General features: G+C 37.2%; 1 protein-coding gene across 8 annotated transcripts in view; it reads right to left on the bottom strand.

Annotated features, from left to right (window-relative positions):
* Positions 1 to 689: 689 nt before the first annotated feature.
* The window catches only part of NLGN1 (neuroligin 1), a 366,576-nt gene continuing 351,670 nt past the window's right edge, over positions 690 to 15,595 (bottom strand). For 5 of the 8 annotated variants that reach the window (XM_085069048.1, XM_085069047.1, XM_085069051.1 and 2 more), the window contains 3 exons: positions 11,280 to 11,492; positions 5,922 to 6,711; positions 690 to 4,946 (listed from right to left, as the gene is read on the bottom strand). In XM_085069048.1, the coding sequence (XP_084925174.1) occupies positions 4,124 to 4,946; positions 5,922 to 6,711; positions 11,280 to 11,492 (1,826 nt within the window). In that variant the 3' untranslated portion in view covers positions 690 to 4,123. The remainder of the gene's footprint in view (positions 4,947 to 5,921; positions 6,712 to 11,279; positions 11,493 to 15,595) is intronic. The other 3 variants (XM_085069049.1, XM_085069052.1, XM_085069055.1) reach the window with 1 other exon arrangement.

The following is a 15,595-nucleotide window of genomic DNA, read 5'->3' as shown; positions in this document are numbered from 1 at the left end:
CTTAATCTTGTAGTGTTATTATTTCAAATAGAAAAAGAGATTTTTAATGTTATTTGGAGAAAGTCCCTTAGCTTGCAGATTGGGGGAAAAAAAAAAAAAGCAGGACTGCTGCAACAGATATTTTGACAAGAGATTTGGATGAAAAATAACAAAACCTCTGAAGGGAATTTCCCATTAATCTAATTTATTTGGAAGCACATTTTCACAATAATAATTAAATTATCGAATGTTCGCTTACATTAAAAAGCGACCATCTGTAACTGTTCATTACTAGAAAAAAAGGGTGGGGAGGAAAGGCCAGTATTTTAAACTAACATCACAGGGAAAAAGCAACAACTTCCAAACATCAAAGGACTGCCATGATGTTTGACAGCTTCCTGTGAAGTCAGCTGTTTCATCTCCTAGTGAAGTTGGCAACAGAAATTCCAGCATCTTCTGTGCAGTGGTGTCTTTAGAACTGTAACATGTTTATTTGTTAGACCTCTATTCATCTGGTTTTCAGGGTGTTTGAATAACAAAAAAATCCAGTAAAGACTTGTGACACAGGAATCCATGTTTAGTACAGACAATGAAAATAAAGAATACATTTTCTTATGGAGGATTATATCCAGGAAGTTCATCCATGCCTTGCTAGTCTTCCGTGGGTGGAGAATATCAGGTATAACCAACTGAGATACCATGGAGAGAAATGCGTTTTTTATCGGTTTTATTTCTCCTAGAAATGTCAGCACAGCACATTATATTGCCTGTAATTTTAATAGATAAATGAGACAATGATTCCATTGTTACTTTTTTTCCCTCAAAATGGTAGAATACATTTTCTTAAAAAGGTCTGCAAACATATTTACAAAAGTGTGAAAGCAATAAATGCAGGCTCTTTATATTTTTACTGTACTTCCAAAGACTGACTGATATCCTAATTTTATTGGAAATCTGGTCCAAGGATGATACAAGAAATTAAATATCACACTCAGTTTTGCTTTTGTGTAGGCTACCATGAAAAACAAATCAAATAGATAAAATACTTTGAAAAGAACAAACTTATATTCCACGAAGCACATGAAGATATTCCAAAACCATTTCTTATATTTTAATTTCAGCTTTAAAACATTTCTTGATCTTTCTCAATGTTGTGTTAAAATGTGGGACACCATCTTACTTTTGGCAAGCCAGCTGCTGTAATGTCAGTATAAAGTAGCCACTAAAATATCATTCACAGTATCTGCATCACGGGAATGGATTTTTTTTTACTTCCAAACAGAAGTGACAAAATTTGTGTTGTTGCCTTCATCTTTCACATTTTAAATACTATTGGCTGACAGAAATAAAGTGTAGTGTCATGCTCGGTTTACCTAAATCATTTATTTTGTAACTAATAAAAGTAAACAATTACCAGATACTGTATATATAGAGATATATAGATATATGGCCACAAATAAACTATAGTAGAAAGTTATTTTGGTTTTGATAAAGTTAAGAAAAGCACATAAAATCATATTTCATTAATATCTTGTTTTATGGCCATCAATATTTTTGTGGTTTTTTTGTTTTGTTTCATCAACATAGCAAAATACAATCTTCTTATTAAACAATAATTATCAGATGGCAGACAATTCTTTTTATTGGTTTACATTGGCAGGTCACAGTCTAAAAGCACAACCACATCAGGCAGAAATTGCACACAGACCGCCCTGGATTTTGAAGACTCTTTTTTATGCTTCTACAAAAAAGACCTTAATTTAAAAGTGGGGACTGTAAGAAGTACTAATTAATACATTATTTTCTTTTTTCTTCTTTTTTTTTTTTAGTAGGTAAACAAAATAACTAAAATTGCAGTACTTCATTTTGGTTTCAGCTTAGTTTTTAATGTCTGTGCTAGATGTTAGCAAACACACTTTGAATTTCCAAGAAGTCTTTTATAATAAAAGTTCAATCACCCAACAAAACCCAGGTGATTTTTTTTTTCCCATCATGGAATACTGCAGATTTATTTCAATTAGGCCTGTTCCTTTAATTTTTTGGTGTTGATATTGCATTTTTAACTCATTCCTAAAATCTAGGGGAGATTTATATATGATATTATGACTGTCACAATGTCAATATTCCTGTGAGAAATGGCTGTAGGTGGGGCTGGTCCATAAATATGCAGTTTTATTTATTGTAGAAGGCATGTTCATGTCTTCAAAAACCAGAATGGTCTTAAGATATTACTCTTTATTTGAGACAGTTACCATTACTTCATTAAAAAATGACAAAACAGCAATAAACATTTTAGCTCTTTAATGAGCAAAGATCAGGTCTCTTAACATTGGAATAATATTCGTTATCCAGATTATCTTTATTTCACTCAGTGACCAGTAATATGGCCAAGAAATACAAAGTAATTTTCCATCAAGTAGTATACAATTTTTGTGTGTAATAAGCTTTCATTCTTGAAAAAGAGTAACTGAAAAGAAATGTTTCTGTTACTGCAGTTAGTTTGTCAGAGAAAGTTCTTCGCATTATCTTACAAACTATCAAAATTGCTAGTAATTTGAAAAAATGTAAAAAAAAATCACATAACTTTAGTCTAATAGAAATATAGTACAGGTAAGAGAGAAAGTATTTATCAGGGATGTGCTCTTAAGTCCATCTCAATTATTTCTTTTATATAAATGTACATCTGATTACATATACAAACGTTTTGAAAGGACCATGGTATAGAATTACTGGAAAGCAATTACAGGGGAATGAAAAATTTCTCGTGATTTTAGAACATTCACTTCAAATCACGCAAACATATGTCGTATCCAGATTTTTAAATTCCAGTTGTTGGCTCTCTCCCCGTTCTTATATACCCTCTTTTTCTACACTCTTGCCATCTGGTCTCAAGAATTCATTGGAATGACAAAGCTAATGTATAGCAAAAAGGGAATTAACATTATATTAAAGTATTATAAGTAAACTTTGTAACATGCAACATGAGTTGAAACAATAAACTGAAAGGTGTAATCAGAGCGGTAATACTGGGGCATTTTTAAATGGCAAAACGTCATTGCAATTAAATTTTTTGGACACACTTTACCTTATCAATTTGAACTAAATATTTTGTAACTAAATCACAGCAAATTATAAATCGCTCATCAAAGGAGATTCCATTACAGTTATTTCAAAGTTAGAAATTATTAAGGTGGAACAGAAAGAGAACATTATTAATATACATTTTTTTGACTGGGATCCATATCAGTGAGGGTCCACCACTGTATACCTAGAATGCCACAAATACCTTTAAGGACTGTTGCAATCCCTTCTCTTTCGGAAGCTACCATGAAATATTTTACTGTAATTACTTTTGCCCCGTTAAAAAACTTCTTTAGGTTGTGCCAATTGATGGAGAAAGCTTCTATTAAAAACTCCAATGGGATGAGAAGAATTTTAATTACGGCTTAATCAGCAGCACAGCCACCAAGCATATAAATTATCATGCACATCGTGCTAAAAATATCCAGTTTCCTTTATTCCCACAACTTTTATACTGACAGCACTTATGTGATAATGTTGTACCTGCCAGGCTGTAAAACTTCTTTGACTGGCAGATTTCAGCATGAGCCCCTTTCTAAGGCCTTAACAGCATTGGTGCTTTGTGTACTTATTCAAATATGTAAATATGGTCTACACAAGAAAACAGGTCCAAATAAAAATTGGTGAAAATTATCTGACATTCCATTAGTGTGTCCCTTGTGCATATTTATAGGTTTTTAAAATTTTCAGTCATAGTTCTTTCCTGTTTGTGTTGCACATGCCTAATTCCATTATGTAACTTAAATCTTCAAAAAATTAATACTTGAATGTGAATGAAAAAGTATCATTCAGGACAACTGCTTCAAGCAATTGCAAACAGTTGGGTTTTTTGTTTTTTGTTTGTTTTTGTTTTTTTTTCTTTTGTTTTGTTTGTTTCTTTAGTTCATTTGATATATGTACAATTCATCTTTTTCAAAACCCCAGATGTTCTTGATATGTATATTCACATAATATTCCTCCATATTTAAATAGTAAGAGTCTTGTAGGTTGAAAGCCAAGTAATCTTCAGTAATATCACCTACTGTAATCCATCAAAAAATAAAGTTTGTTTCGTCTTGTCTGGCTATACCCTGGTTGTTGAGTGTGAATGGGGGTGGGGATGAGGATGGGGCAGAGTATTGTTCTGTCCTCCGGTAAATGTGTTGAATGTGTGTAGGGGTTGAATCCCTGGTATAGTGTTGGGGATCATTGTGATGGTGTTGGGTGTCATTAAGGGGATGTCATCAGGAGACCTTCTCATAGCTAGCGTGTAGTCTGGGGGGCAGGCGGTCCTGAGAACCACCTCATGTGGATGGATGGACTCACATTCATGATCCAAGTCAGTGTGCTTCATTTGGAGGGACATTATCTCCTCTTCTTGTGCATGGGTGAGATCATTGGTGGTGGTACGCTGGGGGCTACATCTCCTGTGAACATCATGTCTCCTCTTGTCCTTTTTGTAGTACAACGCTGCAAAGGCCAAAATGTTCAGGAACAGCAACGATGCGCCCACCGCGATAGTAACGCTCAATTCTGTTGAGTAGTCCCTTTGATCCACTGAAAATGGGCTTGGCTGTTGTTTGGGGTCGTCTTGTTTGGCTGTGGGAAAGGCTGAAGTAACTGAAACAGAATTTTTCCTCGTGGGTCTGAAAGTATTATCAGTCGATGGCACTTTAGTTGTGGTAGAGGTATACTGTGAAATGTCGTTAAGATTGTGCAGATGAGGTACCAGTTCCAACCAAAGGTTCACTTTATTGGCCCTATAGTGTTCTTTAACTCGTGGTTTTAATCCAATGTGAAGATACAGTTGGTCTTTCTGAGAGTATCTGGTCCATGCTACTTCTTCAAAACGGTTTGGTTTTGTGTGGATGAATTTTGTGTCTTGTGGCACTGGTTGATTCGGGTCACTGAAAGAAAAAATATCTCCAATGTTACAATGCATTTCAAACGGAATTATAAAATTAACATAATTATGATTTTATACTAAATGTTTAAGTCTGACTTTGTTCAGAGCAGAGTGCTATTCCCCAAAATTAGAGGCCTTAATAATCTTGATTAGAAATAGCATTATGCAAATGAACCCTTCTTTTACACAGACTTCAGCGATTTCCCTGTTTCTCCAAACTGTTGGTGTCTCTCAGACACTGAAATCTTGTGCTGCTGAGGGAAGATTGCCTGGGGTGTGGTGATGTGGATGAATGTCTATGAGAGACCAGTGTGAGAGAAAATTTAGATTTTCTTTTCTTTTTTAGCAGCATAAAGCTCATACAGCTCTACATTTCTGTTCCTATGAATCATCTGTGGCCTTCCAGAGGGGAAGGTTCATGGCAGAGCACAACTCAGTTCAGTGAGCAGTCAAAAATAACAGTGGCCAAAAGTTACAGAAGTTTTTGAACTTCTAGTGAAGGAATTAATGAAAACGGCAAAACTTTCCAAGTTTAAAGTCACATATTTTATGGTCAGAAGTGTCAGTTTAAGACAAAATGTGATACTAAAATAAGCTGTATAATATTTGATGCAATATTTACATAATTTTCTTTCTCAAAGGATGAAAGAATCTGTGGTAGGGGCAAAGACAGGTACAAATGTAGGTTGTTTTAACTACCCACATATGTTAAATGCTTGGTTTTACACTTTTCTGGAGTTTCCTTAACTATTTTTGTGAATATTCTTAAATTTCTTTGCAGAAAGTCTGCAAAGATATTTTTCCCTTTTTCCTAAAATATGTAAGTGAGCTGAGGGACTTTACAGTAAACAAAAATATCCAACTCAATCTCTTATCCATCCTACAAGTACAGAGGCATTCCCAAGGGAGATAACCAATGGAAAGCACCATTCCATCCAAAGTTTGCATACGAGACCATTCATTATCTGCTACTCACCCAGTTTTTGCAAAGTTTGTCCAGTAGGTCATCACCACTGCGCTTAGCATGACATCATTTTTGGAGAAATTACAAGGAAATAACTCAGTAGGACCAATCATGGGGATTCCCAATACGTAAGGAACCTCATCTCCATGGGCTGCATCTGCCCATGCAGGTACCTGATCTGTCTGGCAATGATGGTAGAAGGCATAGAAATATGTAGGTGATCCAAAATTCGAGTGAAGATCTGCTGTGGCCACTGCTGGTGCAACCCACTGGTGATCAGTGAACAAAGCCAGCAGTGTTTTCCTCCTGGTCTCGGGATTGTGTCGGTCTGCCCAGTCCGTGTACATAAATTTAATAGTTTCCCTCAATATATCTTTGCCTTCGGGGTATCCGTATAAGTTATCGACGAAATTAGAAACTGCGAAGTCAAAATCACTGGCTGAGATGCCGTCTTCACTATCCACAATGTTCTCAACAAACTTCAACCCTTCCCCTTGGTTAACTCCCAGCATGATGTCGTAGTTGAGGAATTCTCCTTGTTCCATCAGGATCTGAGGGTCGTCTGGAATGACATCGCCGTCGATCACTGGTCCAAAGGCTATGTGGTATCTTGCTGGTTGAATGTCCTGGTCGACAAGTTCTCTATAAGGCTTCTTCTGTAGACATTCCACCAGTTCTACAGTGTCTGACATGTTGCAACCAACTTTTGTAGCCAACATCCTGGCGTATTTTGCAGGCTGAAAACTAACTGCCCAGCTGGAGAGAGCTGTTCCGCTTTGAGCTATTGCTCTTTGAAAAAGTCCTGTGGGGAGAAATATTTGAGAACTACTGAAGTGACCTTGAAACAGCCGCAGACTTTGAAAGATTCAAAGGAGTTCTTTGAAACAATAGAAAACTTTAACAGAAGAGATACCTGAATCTTAATAGTACTTAAATATATGGGATGGTGAGATCTGACTGCTGTTGTACCTACAGGTAATGTGCACAAAATAAATGCAGTATGTGCTGAAGCAAATGATTCTCCCTCAATATAGTACAGCTGAGGAACAGATTTTCAAAAGAAACTCAGGAAGTAAAAGGAGTGCCATTGCCTTATGTAGGATAACACCATCAGCTTTAAAAAATTTCTTAAAACTAAAGCACCTGATAGGTCAGAGGAAAAGCCATCAAGTCTCTGGGTTGAGGTTTTGGGTGTTGCTCAAGCCATCAGCAGCATGCATGCATACAACAGTATTAAATAAATCTACTACACTTTTTAATGTTTTCTTAGGGATTAAATTTGGTTTGAAAGGTGCAGTGGTTTTCAATTGCGTATCACTGCAAAAGTTTATATTCTGAAGTAATAGATGAGAAGGTACCTGCCAGCTATTAAATTTTTAAGTGTCTAAGTCAAAATCTTTTCTTGTAAGGAGCTTTTTTAAGGCAGGTTTATATTGATCACACTTACATAAAAAGGGAAATGATATATTTTACACTATTTAGCTTTGTAATTCAGAGATTTAAACATATGTTCAGGTATTCATTTAAGGGAAAGAGAATGATCTGGCACTGCATATAAACTTGCAGTAAATCCCAAAGACTTAAATGCAATTAAGTTGAATTTATGCTGGTTTAATTTTCACTCTGGACCAGGAATTCTACCCAAAGAAATAACAAAATGCATTAAAATTGACGTTTTCCTCTCCCTTCTGCAAGGATTTTTAAAACATGTCATGGATGATAGCCTCACCCCCTTGTAGTCAGTGAATTAATTCAGTTATTATGCTATTGGCTTTAATGCAATCAAAACTCCATCCTTGTTCTGATAACTCTTATGCTGCCTTTGTGTTGGGACTTTGCATTTTTCCACTCCATTTGAGGAGGGTACTTTGGGTTCTGAAAGAGATTACAAGTCTGAATCTTGTGCAAAATAATGCTCAGAAACTATATTTAGGTAAGTTACACTGTATTTAATAGGTAATTTAGTCTCTTTGTTCCAATTCTTGATGAATAGCTGGATACTCCCACTAGAGGAACTGGAGTCAAGGTGCTCAGCTTACCTCAGAAATTTATTCCAATAACGCACAAGATGGCTTTTACTTTGATAAGTAACATATTTCTATTGATAAAAACCCTCCCTAGCCTCTAAATCAAATCAGAGAAATGCTTTTACAGCGTCTATTGCAGCACCAGACCCTGTACACTCAAAAATAAGTTGGAATCTCTTGCTGGCAGGAAACGTTTTACAAGCTTCTGAGGAATTTTAAAATCATTCTAGATTGTATTAGGTCCAAATCCAAAAGTCTTAAAATTAGATAGGTGTAGAGACTGAAATGTGTAAACTCAAGCCTCTCCTTAAATTTATGAGAAGTCATATCCAAGATATTATTTCCTTGCAAGGTCTGAGTAAAAATAAGAATGAACTTGAGCTATAAACAGCTAAAAATATATTTGCATGTTTATAAGGTCAGATATTGAGCTAGTATAAATCAGCTCAAAGTCAGTGGAATTACCACAGAGGATCTAGGCATTGTAATAAATGTAACTAAATGACAAAGCTGAATTTTCACAAAGATGTATTTCATGATAATTCATAATGTGTGGGGGTTCTTGCATATTGTGTAAATCTATTTTTATTGCTTTATTAAATATGTCTGAACAAGGACAGAAAGTGTAAGCTACGCATAAGAAAATGCTGATACAAACACTGTGGCTTGCTAAGTGCTACATAAACATCAGCTGCTGGATTAAGTAAAAGTGGTCAAGTCCTTTGGCCATAAAGCCATCTGAGGAAGTGAAACTAAACATCCCTCCCTGTGCTGAGGAATGCTGACAGAGCTATTCCTCCACTCAAACCATTTGGTGAAAAATGAATGGGATGAAAAATTACTTTAATTCGTGGCAGAAATTTGTACCTCAAAGGAGGGAGAACTACATTTTTATCTGATAATGGGTGTGATTATTATTGCTTATGGGCTTCAGACTGATGGAAGATTTAAATGACCAATGGGCCAGAGAGCTTTGTGGCTCCTATTCAAAGTCTCAGCACAGTAAATAATAATAATTTGCATATATTCATCTATATTTTCAGAGCACTTGGTGAAGATGGTGCTGCTCTGCCCACTTGCAGGTGGGTGGCTGTGAACAAATCCATCCTGAAATAGGCTGAATTCCTCCTCTCCACTGCCAAGGGAATCTTTCAGAGGGAAACGACAGAAGCGAAGAAAGCATCTGAATTTACAGCTTATGAAAGAGACTGGTTGATAATCACAGAATCACAGAGTCCTAGAGTGGTTTGGGCTGGAAGGGACCTTAAAGATCATCCAGTTCCAAACCCCTGCCATGGGCAGGGACACCTTCCACTATCCCAGGTTGCTCCAAGCCATGTCCAGCCTGGCCTTGGACACTTCCAGGGATCCAGGGGCAGCCACAGCTTCTCTGGGCACCCTGTGCCAGTGCCTCACAACCCTCAGAGGGAAGAATTTTTTCATAATATCTGATCTAGCCCTGCCTTCTGTCAGTTTGAAGCCCTTCCCCCTTGTCCCATCCCTCCATGCTCTTGTAAAAAGTCCTCCTCCAGCTTTCAAATGTGAATGTGAAACTAAATAACATGAAACAAAAAGGGGTTTGGAAATGTTAAAAAATAACTTTTCTTATTTGAAGTTGACCAATTTATATTTTCCTTTTTCTTTCTTTTTTTTAATGGCAGATCTAACCACCTCAAAATGAAACATAACATAGATAGGAGTGTGGTGCATTCTGTTTAATCCAAATTTCATCAAAGCATGGGTTTGCCTTCTAAAAAAAATCCTCAAAAATCTGCTTTTACTGAACCTTCTTCAGGCCCCTCCAAGATGCCTTGATCTGCTGTGCTGGCAACTTACTGCCTCAGTTTCCCCTCCAAAAATTCTGCTCCTGGCAGAATTCTGGCCATGTGTTGGGATATATTATTTGCTGATAAGAGGCAACACATGGCTGTCCAAGTATTGTAAACGTGGCATTTTGTATTGATGTCATGTTACACCAAGAAGATAGATATTAACACCAAGTAAATAGTTAGGGGAAGATAAACCAGGTGTCCTCATTCAACCTGAAGTTGATCTTTGATGATAAAGTTGGCTTTTAGAGTTCTGATAAAAGAAGATGGTGCATTGTGAACCTCAGGTCACAGTGCAATGACATAATGCTTACATCTTGTTCTTATAGGCTTGCTCTTTTAAATGTCTCCTACTAAAGTGCAGGTAGTTATGGAAGAAAAAAAAAAGATTACATTAAAAATCAGATTGTGAAAATAGACGAAAACTTAGACCACAGTTTTATTTTCCACTTGACTTTTCTTGTAAAAGTTATATTTTTCTCTCATTTAAAAAAGCATAATGGCATGGTCTGAAAGGGTCTGTCACTTCTATTGACCTCAGTGGTCTCTGTAACATGACTTTGGGTAAATGCAGCTCTTTTAATGTCAGCAGAATTACGTTTTTATGACCAGCCAATTAGTCCCCCATGGAGATACAGCAATATAAATTAGTGGAGGATTATATGCACAGGACACAGTGTGGTGTCCCTGGTAAAACTAATGCAGATAAAAATATGTGAAAACAGTGAGATAAAAGTAATATGATCAATAAGCAATAGCCATGCAAATGAGAGACACTGTGTGGAACTGTGGTGCAAAAAAGTTGGGTGCTTCAAACAGCATGATTTTAATTTCCTGCCATCTGCCTCAACTCGAGAGAAAAGGTGTTAGTTATGGAATAGGAAAAAACATATAGAAGGAAATCCATTTGCAACTTGAATGCTTTGACAATTTTGGATCGTGCATGCAAAACATTCAACCATTCTTTCATTAGATGACAGCGAGTGAAGTTCATGCGGCTTCAGACAAAAGATTTCTGAACTAGTTACTTGTTTCCTTCACACAAAATAACAGTTTTAAGCATTTCAGCTGTTAGCCTGAAAAGAGAAACTGTGTCATTTTAGTTTTCTTTAAATTCTGCTCCTCAGGAGAAACTAAACATGCCTTTCACGACTCTCTGAATATAGACGACCTCATCTACTGTGAGCATGACTGACTGATTTCCAAAAAGGACACCCTTAGGTAGGAAAGAAAAGAGAGACAAAAATGATGCACCAAGAAAATGCTGTTCAGAAGTCTGCTATAAAGTGTTTCTACAAAGCTCCATAGGAAAAAGAAGAAAGTGACCCAAAATTTAAACATGCACAGAAGAGCTGAGGGAGAGGGAGGCTTGTACAGCCTTTAAAAAGTTTCTTAATATTGAGCTGAGCTCAACAGTTCATAGAAACAAAGAGAATATACAGAACATTCACATAGTACTAATGGTGGTGGCATGCAGACACCAAAATTGTCAAAATTTGCAACCTGCATAATACCTTTGGTTGAATTGCTCCAACGGTTACCTTCAGAATAATGGGATAAAGTCAACAGATTGACGCATGAACCTCCTGCACCAGATCCAAAAACAGTTATTCTTAATGGGTCACCACCAAAGAACCCAATATTTTCACTAGTCCATCGCAAAGCTTGAATTAGATCAAGGAGGCCATAGTTTCCTTTTGCTGCTTGGTCCCCAGTGCTGAGAAATCCTGTTAAAGTAAATGAAAAGAGAAGAGGTTAGCAAGGGCTCTTCTGAGTAATCCTGTGAAAATCTTCCAAGGAAGATTTCAAAAGTCTATGCCATTAAATATCACACAACTACATAATTTTCCGTGGTCCCTGGGAACAATTCGCGATTTTGCACTCTTCCTGAAAAAAAAAAAATATTCTGTATCCACTGCTTTGGCTGTGATATATATATATGTAGCAAAGACCAAGATACATCCCAGGCAAAATACTCATCTAAATCTTAACAGGTCACAACTCATAACTCCCAAGGACTTCGTGTTGATTTTACTAAGTTAGAGTAAATATTTAGCAAACAGAAAAGATGCAGTTTTGTACATGATTTGCTCAACTCTCTGTTGCACTTCTGTACTTGGATGCAGCTGTGAGCGTTGCATGTGCCTGAGAGGCAATGATTACACTTCCCTGTAGACTCTGTTTGATACTGTCCCAGCAACTCCTTGTCTTTTACTTTTTTCTCCACCCCAAAATGCAGTTCAAGTCACAGGACAAGCCGGGCTGAACAATGAGAGCAGCTCCCAACTCCCTGAGCTCCATCCCAGAGTCATTAACCTCAGTTAACTGAATCTACATTAAATGGATAAAGACAATTTAAGTTGTTTCCACGACCCCTTAACAGCAAAAAGGTAAGAGCTCAGGGGTAATCTGGAGAGCACTACAATTGCTCCCTTTTATTCCTACTGGAGGAAAAGTGTCGGAATGTGTCGGGTGCAGAACAACTGTTCCACACTTTACTCCCAGCAGTGTCTTCACATTTAGCATTGCTGTTACTCTTGTCATTAGAGCCTACTGACTCTAAAAGGTGTACGGAAAAAAACTCTGAAGAAAGTCTCTGTTGATAAAAGACATAGTTTTGGACCCCATTTGTAGACATCTCCAATTTTCACAGCTTAATAAACAAATGTTTAAATACTACAAGCATTACGAAGTAGTCCATACCTCCATTTGCATATCAAACTGATTTGATGCTCACTAAATCGTGTAACTGCTTTTCAGTACATGCTTTGTAGAGAAATGCAACGATTACAACAATTATTTCCACATTAATTAGATATCAGTGGGTCTTCTAGTCTCGTCAAAGTTCCACTGATTTAACTCTCTTGAGTGCAGACAGCCTACTCAAAGGAAGTTTACAGCAGTTTTGCAGACAAACAGCTCTCAAAGGATCCTACTCTTTCATTATGACACTAAAAGCAGCTTTTAAGACATTTCTAAGAAGACACGTGTGCATATACATCTGTAAAGCAAGGACTTAAGAAGAATCTACCACCTGTACAGATAGGAGCATGTGTGTACCCATACTCATGGATATAATGAACATGTCATTTGTTCCTTTATTATTACTCTGGTTTGGTTTCAAATGGCAAGCCTGCATTTGCAATTCTGCCCTACGTATAGACATTTACACTAACAGCCCTTCTTTGCTGTAAAGTTCATTGGCCTCACTGCCTCTGCAGTTGAGCTCTGCTCTGTTTAGAGCAAGCAGCTTTGTTTGTCTAGGTCAATCCTGATTTTTGTAACCATGGAGAGGGAACAGGAAAGTGGCATAAGGTGCCAGGCCAGCAATTCTCCAACTTCCAGACATAATGTACCAAGTCTAATAGACATCATTCACTGTATCTGTAGTAAATTGTTACTCTATGCTAGACTTTAAAACAACCACTCTTCTACAATGGAAAGCTGGCAAATTTATCACTTAACTGCATAAAAAGCAAAGTAGCATCACTACCACAGAATAAAATACCACCTTGATATTCAGGGAAAGCCCAGACAGGAAGACATAGTTATAATTAATTCATTCATTCTCACTTTACTGCTACAGCTCAGCACTGAGTTGAGATTATCATGACATTGTTTTCTCTGCTTCATGCTCCTTCATTTTGCTCTGTGAGGCCAGAGGGTTGGTGTGCATGGCTTTGTGAGAGCCTGACCCCACACAATCCTGCCTGCACAGGAACATTCATTCTTGTCCTCATGCTCCACTAAAACGTGGTTCCCCATAAATAATTTTTAAGGACACAGAGAGATGATGTCTTTGAATGTGATAACAAATCTAATGAAAGCTCCCTGATCAGTGTCACTGCCTTTGTCAGCTTGCTTGGAGTTGAGGAATGGTAGCAGAGACTGTAACAAAATGAAAATGTAGGAATTTATAGGAACTACAGGATCCTGTGGCTGCACATGCTGGGAAAGCCTTTCCCTTTCTTTGCATGAGTGTGTGGCTCTGGAAATTCAGTGACAAATCAGTTCATCACATTAAGCATATAAGAGACTGCACTGATTTAAGGGATTAGAGGGACTGGCAGTCCTCGAAGCACAGGCAGCAGTGAGATGAGAGCAGTTACAGCAGTTACCAAAATTGTGACATAAACACATCCCTCTTTGCTTTTTTCCCTTTCCATGGCTTGCAGATTCCCTGATCCGGGTCAGGATCTGCTCTCAGTAGAGATGCAGCATTGCTTCAAAGAGATCCAGTAGATTTCTCAAAATGATTCCAAGGCGTTTATTAGGAAATTATATGGTGGGTTTATAGCTAAGATACACTGATCACCGTGAAGGAACACAAATGTGAACACTCAAACTTTCTGAAAAAGTGTTTTTCTTTATTCTGTATTATATGCAGCAAAGTGGAAACCTTAAGTCTTTGCCAGGAAAAGCAACAGATTAAAATGATAGACAAAGCCTTAGGACAAACCCCTGTTGTTAAATCAGTTCACATCAAGTCCCATAGCTGGATGGGGAAATGGGAAATCCTTAGGAAACATAAATATTCTACTTTTAAAGAATCTTTGTGAGTCTCCTGTTGCTAAGAGCAGACATCAGGAACCTTGCATTCAGTTCAGGGAATGTGCCAGGAGGGGGAGCTTTCAGTTTATTAAAATTAAAAAAAATAAAAAATAAAAAAAATAAAAAAAGAAAGCAGTGTTAGTAATATTCTCCTCATTCATCTACATTAAACAAATTATGACTTGTGTCCAGAGCAACAGCTCTGATGCAAAAGAAATATGTCACGCCTCCTCAGCAAGAACCACGTTGGCTGATTTCCATATCTGCACAAGATGGATGATGATTGATGTTGACTTTCATGACATGAAACATTTCTATCTCGTTTTTCAGAACCATAAGAAGCCTGTTAATATCACCACCTGTTCATGCCTTTTTTTTCTTGTACACAGTGGTATCAGCATGGATTAGGAGCACTCAGAATGTCATGAAATCAGAGATGGGACTGATAAAAGAGATGAGGTTTTTCTTTCCAGTTTGTGGTGGGTTTTGTTATTTTTTTTCCCTAGCCATAAATGCCTCAATACAGATAAACTCATGGAACTAAACCCTTGGAGGGAAGTGCTTCAACACACAGCATCATCAGTCTGTGGGTGCAGTACTTATTCCTATTTATCACCGAGATAAAGCAGAGATTGGAACAATGGGTTTTGTCTTTATCCCAAGAGGAGCTTTCAGGGTGTAATGGATATAGATACCATACATTTTGGTGCATTGCTATGACACAACCATTACACCATCTAGTTATTAAGCTTGCAATTTTGAGTCACAGAGGGAAACCTGCTCTTGCTGAAAAGGTCTTGTGTGTCTGAAAGCTTCTCTGTTTTTAAACTGTATCAGCTAGTCTATTAAAATATATTATCTCTCTCTGCACATACTGTCTTATTATTATCCTTGGATTGTCATCTCACCAAGAACGCTGCTATCATTTTCTGCCACCTTTTGCTCTTGTAAAAAGAGGGAAGTAAATTATTCCTTATTTCAGTTATTCCAGGAAGACATTTGCAAAAAACTTGGTTTTGCATTATTCTCTAAAAAGGTCAGATTGAGCTAATTTTGTTCCATAATTAAGTCCTTCTACTGGAAATATTCCAATCATCAGCTGAACAATTGCTATTTTATATTCTGAATGGAGAGGTTATCTCCTCTTTTATCTCCTCCAGAGGAGCAGACTCTAATAGAATTATGGAAGTGAGGATGTGGTCTTTTGTGAGTTTAAGAAAGAGATTTATTAAGCTCATTTGGACCATTTCTCTGTTACATGTCTGTTAGACAAATATGC

This window comes from Lichenostomus cassidix, chromosome 9, assembly GCF_008360975.1.
Source record: "Lichenostomus cassidix isolate B80296 chromosome 9, HeHo_3.0, whole genome shotgun sequence".
NCBI lineage: Eukaryota > Metazoa > Chordata > Aves > Passeriformes > Meliphagidae > Lichenostomus > Lichenostomus cassidix.
Note: the sequence above shows the minus strand (reverse complement) of the source record. Positions and strands in the feature narration are given on the sequence as shown.